At 52.1% G+C, this 15,538-nt stretch overlaps 1 protein-coding gene across 1 annotated transcript; it reads right to left on the bottom strand.

The window, feature by feature from the left end:
• Positions 1–11,269: 11,269 nt before the first annotated feature.
• On the bottom strand, positions 11,270–12,184 carry LOC136996072 (olfactory receptor 14A16-like). The gene has a single exon (XM_067317067.1). It carries the CDS (start codon positions 12,182–12,184, stop codon positions 11,270–11,272), a length of 915 nt encoding a protein of 304 aa, XP_067173168.1.
• Positions 12,185–15,538: the final 3,354 nt, after the last annotated feature.

Consider the following 15,538-nt stretch of genomic DNA (forward strand, 5'->3'; position numbering starts at 1 on the left):
CTCCGATGTGGCTCTGACACTGAGGCAGCTCTCAACACTCATTTTGTAGCCAGAAACACACAGTGCTTATTTCAGCTGCCCCCATAGAGCCACCCGCAGCAGCACTTCCATTTCCTTAGCACCTCTGTGCCTTCTGCATGGCACATTCAGCTATCACACATGTCCTACAGAAGAGCTGTGCCCTTCTGGAGGGCAGTGCACAGCCTGGCAGCACACCCCATGGAGCGTCAAGTGTCTTAAAGGCGGGGTCTCCTGAAGGACAGTCATCTCATTCCCCATGCCTTTGCTGGGTGACAGAGGAAAGATGACGGGGGCTTCCTCAGGGGAAAGCATCTGCACTGCAGGAGCTGGCAGAGAACTGCCTGCACCCCAGCCTCACATGAGGTGTCTGGTAGCACTTTCCTCTCACTCTCTGACCATCTCTCTGCTGCTTGGAGATGTCCCTCCTGGAAGCTCTTCCTTTGTCCCCACACAGGTCCCATCCCACCCACCGTCATCTCAGCTCTGCCCTACAGAAACCTCCAAGCAGCAGGAAACTGCCCAGCAGCATCTCTCTGTTTGCAGGTGTTAAAGAGCAGACCAGAAAATCTCTGATGAGACTGGCAAGGTGATGTTGGTGCTGTCTGTAGGCTGAGGAGTGGTGAAGGCACTTGCAAACCTATTCATCCTTCAGTGTGATGGTTAAGATCTTAGCCTCTTGTTTAAACCTGACTGGGGCATTTCCATTCCCACCAGGCAGAGACAAGTCCTCTTGAGATCTCCACTCTCAAAATGTCCTGGTGAGCTGGAGCTGTGAGCAGCCCTGACCCACGCAGCACCCGCTCTATGGGAGAATGAACCTGTCCTGCCGGGTGTCACCCCACTCACCCAGAGCTTCTCCCTTCAGCGCTGTGGGGAGCTACCTGGGTGGGCTGAGTACTGACCCTCACAGGCAGCAGAGTCACTGCTCCAGGCACACAGCACCCAGCAGCACAGGGACACTGCTCTGAATCACAGCCCTGCGCAGACCTGGGTGCACTCCCTGGCTTCACATCCCTGCAGCCATCCCTGGGAGAACGGAGCAGGTTGTTCTGTCCCTGTAACACTGTGGCAGGGAATCCCTGCTCTAAAGCATCTCCTCCTCTATGCACTGGAGGAGCTGGGAGAGGGATCCTTAAAAAGACTATCAACCATGGGATGGATGGGGTTCAGAACACTCCTTCAGGAATCTCAGTAGCATTGCCCCGCAGCCACAGACTTACCATGTTGGGAGCTGTCCCACAATGAGCTCTCCTCTGTCCTCCCACTCTGCCTTTCACTTCTCTCTGCCTTCTCTCATCTCATGTCAGCAGCAGCACGCAGTGCCCGGAGCCCTGCTGCACTTGGCAGAGGAGCTGCTGCTGGACACAGCTGTCTCTCAGCAGCGCTTCTCGGTTGCCATGAGCTTCCTCTATCCCAGGAGCCTGACCCCACTCAGGAGCAGGGGCCCAGCTGAAGACGTGAATTTCTCTGTCCCTTGTGCTCCCTCCTCCTGGGAAAAGCTCACTGAACTAGACTAAAATAATCACCTATTGTCCTTTTCTAAAGCTTGGAGAGAAATGGATCCCAGCATTACAATTTATTTCATCAGAGGATGGCTATCTGTGAAAGGTGGAAATGTGCCACTCTGGAAGCCCCTTTTCCCATCTCTTACGTAGGCAGGACACCTACATGGGAACAAGAAGGGAGCTCACAGACACATGGTTCAGGTGTTGATTCAGATGAGTGAATCTGGGCACCTCATGCTGATTTAGAAGCCCCTGGGCTGGAATGGGATACAGATCCCTGCCATGAACCCCACAGACACACCGGAAGTGGGATTCCCCTTGCCAAAACTGAAGTGGGCACAACATAGAGGTCTGCGTGGGAGCTCCCTGTCTAAGCTCCCATTATAATCCCTGGAGATGGAGGGTGTGAGTCAGGTGGGAGTCAGCTGGTCACATGCAAACACCTGATGACAGTTGAAGAGACAGAGGTGGTTCCAGGCATGTGCCAGTCTCTGCTTGCTCTGGTGGAGCAACTATGAGACCCACATCCTTCTGGAGCATCAGGTGGGGGCCAGGTGCGGAATTTCCTTGACCATCTGAAATGACACTAGATGCCTACTACAACTAGAGCCCCACTCACTATGAAGCTGAGACAGATGAAGATCCCAATGTTAAAAACAGCTCTTGTAATTCAGTGCAGACCCTTGATTTAATGACATATAATAGACTGGCAGGGCCATTTCAGATGCCTGGGGTGTCCAGTACAACCACATGTCTCTAGCACATATAGCGTGGGACCTGCAGGAAAGCCATGCCCCTCTGGAGTGTTTGGTGGGCAAGTGTCCCCTGGTATCTCAGGTTTCCTGCCTGTGCACAAAAAAATGAATCCCAACACTGCCTTTAGGCAGTCTGTACTGTCTGCATCCAAGTGTGCTTAATAAATGGGAGAGGCACATCACACCAACGTCTCCACTCTAGTCTCTGCACTGTGAAACCCTTCTATCTCTCCTCTTCCTGAACCTCTTCTCACCCCTCCAATATGATATGAACAGCGACTAGGCTAACAATGTCCACAGGGTGGCTTGATCACAGGCTGCCCAGGCCCAGGGACTTTTTCAGTGGCACCTTGTCCTGCCTGGAGATTGGTTCAAGAAGCCTGTCACAGGCACAACAGTGCTGCAGAGTCAACTCGGGTCGCCAACCCCTCTCCTGCCATTCCTGCATAGCCCAGCTCTGTTTCTCCCTGGCCTTGGGCACTGCAGGCTTTGCTCTCTTAGTGGGAACCTCCTTTCACCATTACATTGCCACCTGCTATCCATGCCAGTATGTCACCACTTGCAATCCAAGCCTTTGCATACGCTGGGTCCTTGATAACACGTTTCCCTGTGGCAAATCTTCGGTTGATGCCACAGCTGAGGTGCTGAAGCCAAAATATATGCAAACATATGCAGCCTGGGGTGCAGGCAGGAGCAAATGGAGATGCACAAGCTGCCTGTCACAGGAGTGCCACATGGTTGGAATAAATGAGGTGTGCTGGGACCACTCGCGTGACTGGGGTCCTTCAATGGCAGGGTGCAAGTTCTTCAGGAGAGACCACCAGGCAAGATGAGGAGGGGCATGCCCTATGTGTGAAGGGGCAGCTTGCATGTATGGAGCTCTTCCATGGCATGGACCAAGGGAGGCAGCTCTGAAGGGCAGAGGAGCTCAGGAAAGCCCGCAGGTCTTTAAGGACACCACCTGTCAAGCACAAGAATGCTCCATAATGAACAGCTTGTAAAATCAGTAGACATCTCTGGACCCCAGCTTGGCTAAACAGGGAACTCCCATGTGAGCTCCAGGGCAATCAGGCAGCATACGGAAAGGGGAAGAGGGCAGAGGCTGCAAAGGAGGAATTTAGAAAAGTGTCCATCAAAGTTGGGATGGTGTTAAAGAAGCCAAAGCTCCCCTGGGATAGAGACACTTGCAGGGGATGTGAAGGACAGGAAGAAGAGCTGCTACTGCTTCAGTAACAGTAAAAGAATAAAAAAGGAAACGTGGGCTCACAGCTGAATGGGGCAGGGATTCTAGCAATAGTGGATGTAGCTAGACCTGGGGAAGTCAAGTCCTTCCTGGCTTCCGTCTTCACCCACAAGGTCTCCTGACCTGTTGTGCCTACAGTCAGGACTCCTGAGGAGGAAACCAACCCGCAGTGCCTAAGTCTCTAGAACTCAACCCATACAAGTCTATGGGACTGGATGGCTGGTGTTCATGGACATGCAGAGAGCTTGCTGCTCTGACAGCAAGGCTGCTCTGTGTCATCTTTGAAAGGTTGTGGAGATCAGGGGAGGTCCCAATGACCAGAAGAAGAAATATGTTGTGCTCATCTTCAAAAAGGGCCACAAGGACAACCTGGGGAGCTGCAGGCCATTCAGCCTCATGTTGCTGAGGAGTGTGTCATGGAGCCAGTCCTCTCAGATCACCTTTCTGGGCACATCCTGAAGCATGTGCCTGGGAACAGTCAGCATGGATTTACTGAAGGTAAATCATTCCTGACCCACCTGATTGTCTTCTGTGATGAAAGACCTGTACTTGTGGAGGAGAGGAGAGTAGTGGATGTCCAGTAGACATCCAGATGGGAAAAAGATAGCTGGATGATGGAGCTCAGAGGGGTTTCATGAATGGGTCATGCTTGACCAGGAAGCCAGGGAAAGGTGGGGTATGCAGTGGTATACCCCGCATCCTGTCCTCTTTGAAAGGCTCATCAGCGGGGCAGAACAACACGTGCATCAAGACAGGCAGAGACCTGGCCAGCAGAGGAGTGACCCTGAGGAGAAGGCCCTGGATGTTTCAAGGAATGCCATATGAGCCTGTGGTGCATGCTCGACACAAAGGAGGGCAGCTGCATACAGGATTGCATTAGGAAGAGCATGGCCACCCAGGCAAGGGCAGTTCTTATCCCCCTCCACTCAGCACTGATGTGGCCACATGTCTGCAACAGTGTGTCCCAGTGTGGTACGCCCAGTGCTGGAGGAATGGGGAGCAACTGGAGAGGGTGCAGAGGAGGTCTGCCAAGATGGTGTTGGGGGCCTGAAGCACATGGCCTGTATGGAGAGGCTGAGGGACCTGGGCTTCATTAGCCTGGGGAAGTGGAGGCTAAGGCCAATACAGTAGATGCCTGTGACAGGGTGGTTTCAGAGATGATGGAGCTTTTCTTGGTAGTGGGAAGCAGCATGAGAAGGGGAAACAACCACAAAGTGCATCTTGAGAGGTTCGGACTGAACTTCAGGTAACAAGAATATCACTCATAGGGTAGTGCTGTGGTGCAACAGGACACCCCGAGGAACTCCGTGGTCAGCCCCTGTCTTTGTGTTTCAAAGAGCAGCCAGCAAGGACAGAGGGATGGCAGTGAAGGTGGAGAGATTTTGCAGTGAGGGCAAGGTGGGGAAGCAGGTTGGGTGTCTACGAGCTGCAGGGAAACAGGTGCAGGTTTGTGACAGCACAGGACAGTCTGTGGTGGAGATGACCGGGGGCAATGCCAAGGTTGAAAGCCTCCAACAGAACTGAGATCTTTGTCCCCTCTGCTATGGCTAGTGTCTCTGCCACCGAGGACTACGAGAAGATGACGTTTCCTTACAGCACTGTGGCCTTGCCGCCTCCTCACCTCCACGGAGCCCAGGAGGTGCTGTATTGTTGTTCTGCACGTGGCATTGTGCTACCACCCACCCTGACACTGCCCCCAGGAAGAGACCTGAGTAAAGTGTGAGGGAAAGGATCACCCTACCCAGGGCCTGGCTGTGGAGCTTGGCCATTCTGCTTGATAACACACAGCAAGGTTGACTTGGCATCACAGCCACCTGCACATTGCCTTTGCCTACCTGCAATCAGCGCCTTCAACTTTCAGCTCTAATCAGTCCCTGGGGAGACTTTGTTGATAAAGGCCCTCAGTGGGACCCATTAACGCTCCAGGAAACTTGGGGATTTGCTTCTGACGTAAACTTCTTGAGAGGTTTCTTCAGTCTCTTCTCAGCATATGAGGTTCATGGGCTCAGCACCAAAGACACCCGAGGGGTCATTAAGATGCAAAAACCCCTAAGGAGCCATGCCTCTCCCCATAATTTTCTTCAGCTCTTCAATTCTTGTGCTGTGGCTAATTGGAGAGGTTTCAGGAGTGTATTTACAAGAGGAAGATTTCAATGAGCACCTGAAAAAAAAAAAAAAAAGGATTTCTGCTTTTAAAGTTTTCCTTATTTTTCAGCTTACAACCTAGAGTGATATCCACCTTCTCCAACTGATATTGATCCAGAGTGTCTCCTAACGAAGTCTGGACATGTAGGGAAATCACCATCCTGGAGGTCAGACATCCATGCAAAATATTCCTCCCCACCTCCCCAGCCCTGCCACTTCTCTCACCAGCCACTGGGGACTTAGATCACTCTTGTTCAAATTTAACCTTTTGCCACTCAAGGCTGCAGCTGAATGTTACAGCTCATGGGCACCAATTCCCACCTGCTTTCCTTAGACAACTAGCTGCAAACAGGCACAGAAGAAATTTGTCTTAATTGCGATTAAAGAAAAAAAACTTAATCCAGTGTCATAAGAAGTAAAAGACACTCCTTAACTGTATGTCAAGTCCAAGTTGCCTCCAGTGAGGTCCACAGTCTACAAGGAATAACCTTCCTTGAAATGTTCTTCACAAATAGATAGGAAAGACTGAATAGACACACAGTGAAGGAGTTGATTGAAGAGACAGTTAGACTGCTGAAAGCCACGGCAAGCTTCAGACTCCCTGAAGCTTAAAGCAACTAGAGAGTTGAGAATTATCTAAATTATAAAGAGCAAGGGGAGGAGGAGGACTGGGAAACTATGGAAAGTGAATATGCCCAGGTAGCCTGACAAACAGTTGACTTTAGAAATGATCAGTTTAATCAGGGATGTGGAAATATGTGAGAGATTAATGAGGTTACATCCACAGCATAACAGACAGAGCAGTGGTAACGCAAGTTAAGGGGCAGATCAACATTTCTTCTCCTGAGATTCAGGCACTTCCTCAAAATTTCCATTATGTCATCATGGGAAAACACTGACATTTTTTTTAAATTATTCAGTCCTTTCAGCTGATGTAAATGTTCTCATTTATTTATTTTTTTAATGTTGAAAGCAGTTCTTCACCTTTCCAGGCAGAGCTCAGGGGTCTAAGCATAAACATTCAGTGGCACTCTGAGAGGCCTCTCTCAGGCACCTGCCTGGACCTGGCAACTTGCACAGGGGACCTGCAGGAGACCAGAGCACCTTGGAGCTGCAGATGGAGGCTGAGCAGAGGGGACCAGGGCACCTGCAATGGCACCAGCCTTCCACAACCCTGTGACTGCATCCCACCCCAGTTCTGAAAATCTCTTTCCTTTTCAGGCAGAAAAATAATGCATAATCTTGCCAGAACACTAGTATACTAAAACAGAACAAATCAAGAAAGACAATAAGAGCACAAAAAAATGAAAAGCTGGAAAGTATAACAAAACATTCCTTTGCTTTAAATCTTTGTCTTAATTTGTTTCTTGTTTCATTTTCAATGCCATTTTTCTAAACTTTTCTGTTATAATCAGGCCTGCACCACTAAACAGGATATTGTTGTGTCTCACACAGAGCCTGGTGTCAGAAGACCACCCCCTGCCCAGGGCTGTCCATGCCACCCCTCACTCTTTGCACAGAGCACGTCGCACTCTGAGGTGTCGGGCTCTCTCGACTGGTGAGGAAAGCAGCATGACCAGCATCAAGGAAATGCTCTATTTTTGGATGGCCTAATTTCCACAAATCTCAACATACCCATGTTAAAGCAATGTTTTAAAGGAGTCTCTAAAACATCTTCAGTGCAATAATTGACAAAAAAAACGCTCATTTCCAAAACTTCACACAGTTTTTACCATTGCCAAATAATTTTTTCCACCTTGTTCATTGGCAGCACCATGTTCATGCACTACAGGAATTAGTCTGTCTATGGGAGCGTAAACGTATACACAGAGATACATTCTTCATCAAAATACATTTGCTGGCAATGCTCTGAATGGAGAAACTTTGTTCTGAGGAACTACTTTCTTTAAATGGACACGTTTCAGATCTCTTCTTCTGTTTCTCTCTCCTTTCTTCTTCCTCTGCCTCTTCTCTTTTTACAGAGCACTCCAGGAAACGGTGCACTGAATCACAGCACTTAGGGTGGGGGAGACCTCTGGACATCATCTAGTGCCAACCCCCCTGGTCAATGCAGAGGGAACTAGATGAGGTTGCCCAGGGGCTCCCCTCAATTATGCACTGGCCACAAAGGTGCTGAGAGTGCGCTCCATCCACTGTGCAGGCCATTCATCAAGATGTTAAACAGTCCTGCCCCACATGGTGATCACTGAGGGATGCTGCTAGTAACTGGCTGCCACTTGGAACTTGTACCACTGATCACAGTGTTTCAGCCTGATGGTCCAGCCAATCTTCCGCCTTCCCTATGGTCCACTGATCCAGGGCAGGTCTCCACAATTTGGCTATAAGGAGACTCTGGGGGACTGTGTGAAAGGCCTTGCTAAAGTGAAGGTTCACAAAATCCCCTGCCTTCCCCTTGTGCACAAAGCCATTCATCTGATGGCAGAAGGCAATCAGGTTGGTCAGGCATGCTTTCCATTTCCCCTTGGTCAACCCATGCTGCCTCTTCCAATCCTTGTCCTTCATATGTTTGGAGATGGTTTCCAGGAGGATTTGCTCCATCACCTTCCCAGGCACTGAGATGAAGAGGAGCAGCCTGTCATTCCCCAGATCCTACCTCTTGCCCTTCTGGAAAATGGGTGCAATGTCTGCCTTTTCCTAGTCATCAGGAACCTCCCTGACTATCCTGACCTTTAAAAGATGATCAACAGCAGCATTGCACTGATGCAAGCCACCTCTCCCTGCCCCCTGGGGTGCTTCCTGTCTGGTCCCACGGACTTGTGTGTGCCCACTGGGCAAAAGTCCTCCCCAGCTGCATCTTCCTCTGCCATGGGTGAGGCTTTGCTAACACAGATGCTGCTGAAAGACTTGTGGGCCAGGGAGGCCTGGCAATAGACAAGACCAGTAAAAGATAAGGTGAAAGAGGCAATGAGCTCCTCAGCCTTTCCCTTGTCTTTGTCACTACATCCCCTGCCCCACTGAGCAGGGAGACCACATTTTCCTTGTCTGGCTGCCTTGTGCTGCCCATGTGCTTACAGAAGCCCTTCTGGTTGCCCTCCTCATCTCTTGCTAGCTCCACCTCCAGCTCCAGTTGAGCTTTGGCTTACCACCGCAGTGGCTCCAGACCCCCAGGCATGCCTGCCTTCTTGATGCCTTGTTGGGGCCTCCAGAGCCAGGCAGGAGGTGTGTGGGGAACAGAGTTGGGTCTGCAGCCTGCAGGCCTGGCCACCCAGCAGGTGTGGTGGGACCCTGCTCCTCTAGATGAGACTGGGCTCTCCTACATTTCCCCAGGGTGAAGCCTGTGTCCCCTCTGGCTGGGAATACAGTCCGGCGGGGAGGGCCAACATGGGAAACACGATCTCTGTTCTGGGGTGTGAAGAGAGAGGAGAGGGCAGAGGGGGATCTGCTCATGCCCTGGGCACTGATTCCCTCCCTGCAGCCAGTACAGCCCTGATGATGCCCTGTAACCTGTGAGTCCAGAAGATGGGACTCCAGTCTGCTCTGGCTCCAAAGATTTCTCAGCCCTTCAGACCCAGGAGGCAAAGCACCAGTCTGGGGACACCTCAGCAGTCGAAGGGCCTGAATGCCTGGCGTGTTCCTGAGAACTTTTCTGCAGTCTCCCTGCACTGCTTTGACTCCTGTTGCCCATGGGGCAGAGAGTCCTTTGGAGGATGAACTCACTCACTGTGTGACTCTGAGGTCAGGCTTGACCAGGGCGTGCAAATGCCAGCAAGGCCTCAACCCCCAACAGTGTCCCCTGCCCAGGACTCCACTTTCCACCCCTTCCTCCTGGAGGATTTGGGTTGGAAGGGACCACTGGTGATCTGCAGGACCATGATCTGTTCTGGGCAGGGCTAACTTTACAGTCAGATCAGGTTGGTAAGTGCTTTCTTGAGGAGTGTTTTTAAAGATCTCCTGGCTCCTGCCCCAGTGCTGCTCAACTATCATGGTTGTTTCTTTATTTTTTCCTTAAACTCACTTGAAATTCCCCTTACTGTATCTTCTCCTTGTTGTCTCTTGTGCTTTCCTCCCCTTGACCCGCAGCCACACCATCCCATCTACGTTGACCGATGACAATCACAGCCTCATCTCCAAGCACAGCCTTGCTGGGATCTCCTGGGACCGCTCAGGCAGGCCGTGGTGGCCAGCCCCAATCAGAGCTCTGCGCTGTGGGTCCCTACATGGTCCCAGAGGAGAATGTATGGAGACGTAACATGACCCAGGGCAGAGCCTGTGGGCCAACGCCAGGGCAGAGCTGTGTTCAGCAGGGGTGAGGAGAGAAGACCTCCAGCAGCTCCAGCAATCACCTGGGCAGGGAGTGACACAGCCAGCGGTGCTCCTGAGAGAGGACTGTGACACAGGAGAGGGGCACTGTGAGCTGTGGTGCAGGGCACCGACCATCTCTCCTGGGTCTGGGAGTCCTGGCAGGCGATGCTGATGGCTGCAGCCACCGAGAGACCCTCAACCCCACTAGCAGCAGTGAGTCCCCTCCACAACCGTTGGGAGCTTCTGGAGTGTCATGGCTCACATCTGCGCCCCATCCCTGTGCTGACCCAGCCCTGCTGCCCTGCACTTGGCCTCACGGCCGAACTGTGCAGGCACCACACAGGGCAGGAGGCATTCAGGAGTGGGGAAACACTCCCCTAGAATGGTCACCATGACAGTCCTTGGTGCACCATCCCCCACATGCCCTCCTGCTCTGCAGCCTCCCACCAGTGCCCAGCCCCTGCGCAGCCCTGATCCTGTGCCCCTGGGTTTAGCAGAAGGCCATGCTCTGGGGTCTCCTGAGGTCTGAGCCTGCAGAGAGGCCAGGCAGGGCTGGCCATTCCCCCCTACACAAGTGCTGAGCCCAGCAGGCAGAGAGAGTGGGTCACATTCCAAGATCACCCCTCACCAGCACCATGGGGAATGGCCAGTGCTGGAAATGGCTGATACGAGGGGCTGGGTCTGGGAGGAGTTTCCTGGGGTAGCTTCTCCTCTCTGTTCATGCAACAACAAGCTGGGCTGAATTTTTGTTCTGACAGACCCTGTATGAGGCCCCCCCATGGGAGGAGGATGGTCTACAGGACCAGTAGATGGTCCCAGGACCTCCTCTGCATGCTCGCTGCCAGCCCTGCAGAGGACCCAGGAGAGGACTCATCCTCCCAGGGCTCACAGCTGGATGATCAGTCCTCCAGCTGGGCCTGGAGCCTTGTCTGGGGGTGACTTTGGGGGTAAGGACCAGCATTTGAGGTTGGGGAGATTGTCTCTCAAGGACATGTGCTGGGGACAGGGTGTGAGGGACAGCAGCTTTGGAGGAAGAGACCAGGCTTCAGGCACTGCACCAGGAAAAACCTACTTTATTACAGAGATGCTGTGATGGAATCAGCTCTGACCCAGTGTTGGACACAATTTCATATGGGCACCTGGTGAGAACGAGCAGTCTCAGGAAAAGTGGAATGTATCCAGGCAATTCTGTAGCAACATGATAACAAAAGACAATAACAACAGTAATAATAGTAATAATGAAAATAAAGTGAAGAAACAAAGCTCAGTCCTGCTACGGGACACAACAGGAGTCATTTGTGGAGAGAAATGACAATGTTGCCACTGCTGAAAAATGTCTATGACATCACTTCCCTCAGGGCATCTTTCAGCTCCTTGTTCCTCATGCTGTAGATGAGGGGGTTCACTGCTGGAGGCACCACTGAGTACAGAACAGTCACCACCAGATCCAGAGCTGGGGAGGAGAGGGAGGGGGGCTTCAGGTAGGCAAAAAATGCGGTGCTGATGAACAGGAAAACCACAGCCAGGTGAGGCAGGCACATGGAGAAGGCTTTGTGTTGTCCCTGCTCAGATGGGATCCTCAGCACAGCACTGAAGATCTGCACGTAGGACAGCACAATGAAAACAAAACATCCAAAGTCTAAAGAGGCAGTAAACACAAGAAGCCCAACTTCCCTGAGGTAGGAGTCTGAGCAGGAGAGCTTGAGCATCTTGGGAATTTCACAGAAGAACTGGTCCACAACATTGCCTTTGCAGAGTGGTATTGAAAAGGTGTTCCCAGTGTGCAGCACAGCAGTGAGAAAACCACTGGCCCAGGCAGCTGCTGCCATTTTGACACAAGCTCTGCTGCCCATGATGGTCCCATAATGCAGGGGTCTGCAGATGGCAACATAGCGGTCATAGGCCATGACTGTGAGAAGAGAATATTCTCCTCCAAACAAGAAGAAAACCAGGAAGACCTGTGCAGCACATCCTGAGTAGGAAATGGCCCTGGTGTCCCACAGGGAATTGGCCATGGATTTGGGGACAGTGGTGGAGATGGTGCCAAGGTCGAGGAGGGAGAGGTTGAGGAGGAAGAAGTACATGGGGGTGTGGAGGTGGTGGTCACAGGCTATGGCTGTGATGATGAGGCCGTTGCCCAGGAGGGCAGCCAGGTAGATGCCCAGGAAGAGCGAGAAGTGCAAGAGCTGCAGCTCCCGTGTGTTTGCAAATCCGAGGAGGAGAAACTCGTTGAGGGAGCTGCTGTTGGACATTTTGCTCCCTCTGGGCATGGGGGACTGTCCAAAGAAGAAAAGACATTGAGAAGTTAGGAAAGACTTTTCAAGTAAAAAATCCCCCAAATGTTGCAGTTCTCATGCAACCCCCACTTTGCCTCTCTCTTTCCTGAGAAGATCTGTGTGCAGCTCCCTTGCTTGAACTCCACTTTGCACTGGCAGAGTGTGTTATGAGAAGCAGGGACTTCTGCCCAGAGAAGTCAGTCCAGCTGTATAGTGGTGGGATACATGGGAATGAGGGTGACTAGCTCGGACAGTCACAGTTCCTCTCAGGTGAAATCCACTGGGCATGTGGAAGGGCTTTTCAGCATCTGCACCACCACTTCTAAAGAATGAGGGTTGAGGAACAGAGTTCACGGGATTTTTTAAAACTGTTTATTTTCCTTGAGATGCCCCTGTCACCCCTGCGGAGTGACCCTCAAAGGCAGCAATTCTCAGCATTTCTACGGCGAATCCTGACAAAAATGGATTCCCTGTCGCTTGGTGCAGAGTGAGGACAGCTTGTCTGTCTATTAGCCTTGTTCCCAGCTGTCCTTTGCTCGCACCTCTTGGAGCTGGGGGATGATCACTCTCATATGTTGCCCTAAAAAGAAACCAGCCCCTACTGAGAGCAGACGAGTCCAGTTTCAAAACCGCAGGTCTCCAACCTTCTCTGCCTTTCTCAGGGCACCAGAGGGAGGTCTCCGCACTCCCCTTCTAGCCAAGGACACACAGGACTCTTTTCAGATGCCCATATACAGTTCCCCAACACCATCTCCATACTCTCAGCATCTCTGCACCTTATTCATTTGTCTCTTGGACACAACAGAGATGCTATGAGGCAGCGGTGCCCTTCCGGAGGGCAGCTCAAAGTCTGCCAGGACACCACCGGGAAACAGTCAAAGGACTGTTAGGACTGAAGATGGGCTCTCCTTAAGGGAGAGTCAGCTCAATTCCCAACCCCACAGACTGCATTTCCTGGAGCCACCGAGTCTAGAAGGGTGCTGCGGACACCTCACTCCCAAGCAGACCCCTCTCTTGCACAACTCGCAGGGCAGGTGTCTGAACTGCAGCTGAAAACCTTGAACCCCAGGGAGCCCGAGAGAAGAACAGGAGCAGCATGGAGAGGAGGGGAAACAAGGAGCAACCCCATGATCCCGCTGCCAAGGGAGGCAAGGAGAGAGAGACAGATGGACACTCAGGAAAGCCTTCACCTTACCCACATGGGCATGCTGCCTCACAGACGGTGACAACGCAGGGCAGTCGCTCTCAGCCCCTGGACTCCATGGCTGTCAGGGCAGAGGCTCTGCTGGGTGCAGAAGAGACATGGGGGGCTTGTTCGGAAGAAGCTGTTTGCATTGGAGGGACTGAGCAAGACTTGCTCAGATCCATTCTCCCATGACGATTCTGTTTGCAGTTCCCTCTCATTCCCTGCCTATCTCTGCTGCCTGGTGCTGTCCCTGCTGCCAGCTCTTACTCTGTCCCAACATCTTTTCCTTGCCGCTGCTCACAGACCACATCCCACCCTCTGTGGGCTCCATTCTGCCCTACAGAAACCTCCCAGGACAGGGCACTGGGCACAGGTATCTCTGTTCTCACAGGTCCTAAGGAGCAGGTCAGGAAAACTCTTTAAAGCAGTCAAGGTGCTGCCGGTGCTGTCTGTAGGCTGAGGTGGGGATGAAGGGGTTTCCTGAAGTTTCTCACAGACCAGAGGTCACTGAATTCATGACTGAATCTACCAGTCATAGGGTGGGATGGATTTAGAAGATCCCTCCAGGAACCTCAGTAGCATTGCCCTGCAGCCAGAGACTTACTGTGTCAGGAGCTGTGAAGATTCCTCCCACAATGAGCTCTCCTCTCTCCTCCCACTCCACACTGCCTCTCACTTCTCTCTGCCTTCTCTCATCTCATGGCAGCAGCAGCAGGCAGTGCCTGCAGCCCTGTCGGTCTTGGCAGAGGAGCTGCTCCTGCACACAGCTGTCTCTCAGCAATGCTGCCAGGTTGCCATCAGCTCCTTCCATTGCAGGTGTCTGGCCCTGCCCAGGAGCAGGGGCCCAGCTGAAGTCCTGACTTCCTCTGTCCCTTGTGCTCCCTCCTCCTGGGAAATGTTCCCTGAAGTAGACTAAAATAATCACCTTTGGTCTCTTTCTCAACACTGAAGGGGAACTGATTCCAGCATTATAATTTGTCTCATCACAGGATGGTTATCTGCAAGAGGTGGAAATGTCTCACTCCTAGCTAAGCAGGACAGACTCGAGGACAAGAAGGGAGGTCGTTTACCCATGGTTCAGGTTTTGATTCAGATGAGTCAATCTGGGCATCACATGCCCATTTAGAAGCCCCTGGGATGCAGTGGGATTCAGCTCTCTCCCACGAACTTCAAAAAAAAGCAGGAGGTGTGATTCTCCTTGCTGAAGCCAAAGTGTACACAACAGAGATGTCTGTTTGCGAAGTCCTCGTGTAAGCTCCCATTCTAACTGCAGGAGATGGAGGGTGGGAGTCAGTTGCTCACACACAAACACCTGGGGACAGTTGAAGAGACAGAGGTGGTCCCAGGCATGTGCCAGTGTCTGCTTGCTCTGATGGAGCCACTGAGAGACCCACATCCTTCTGGAGCATGAGGTAGGGGCCAGGTGGGCAATTTCCTTGGCCATCTCAAATGACCCCAGATGCCTAATACTGCTAGAGCACCACTCACTAGGAAGCTGTGACACAAGCAGATCCCTACAGTGCAAAATCCTGATGTAATCCAGTGCAGACAATGCATGTAATGACATAAAAAAAGGCTGGCAGGGCCATGTCAGATGTCTGGGGTGTCCAGCACAACTGCATGTCTCTAGCAGATACAGTATGGCCCCTAGAGGAAAGCCATGTCCTTTTGGTGCCCCAGGGCATCTTGTGTTTCCTCCCTGTGCCCAAACAAATGACTCCTACCTCTGCCTTTGGGCACAGTCTGTACTGCCCACATCTAAGCGTGCTGCATAAATGGGAGGCACATCACACCAAGGTCTCCACTCATGTCCCTGCACTCTTGAAACCTTCTAGTTCTCTTCTCCCTGACCCTCTTTTTGCCCCCAGATGACACAAACAGGGACTGTGCTAATGAGGTCCACAGGGTCACTGGATCACAGGCTGTCCAGAGCAGGGACTTCTTCAGTGGCACCTTATCCTGCCTGGACATTGGTTCACCTCCGTCACAGGCCCCAAGGTGCTGCAGAGTCAACTCAGGCAGCCGACCCCTCTCCTGCCATTCCTGCACGGCCCAGCTCTGTTTCTGCCTGGCCTTGGGCACTGCAGGCTTTGCTCTCTTAGTGGGAACCTCCTTTCACCATGACATTGCCACCTGCTTTGTAT

Source organism: Apteryx mantelli, unplaced genomic scaffold (genome assembly GCF_036417845.1).
Source record: "Apteryx mantelli isolate bAptMan1 unplaced genomic scaffold, bAptMan1.hap1 HAP1_SCAFFOLD_20, whole genome shotgun sequence".
Lineage (NCBI taxonomy): Eukaryota > Metazoa > Chordata > Aves > Apterygiformes > Apterygidae > Apteryx > Apteryx mantelli.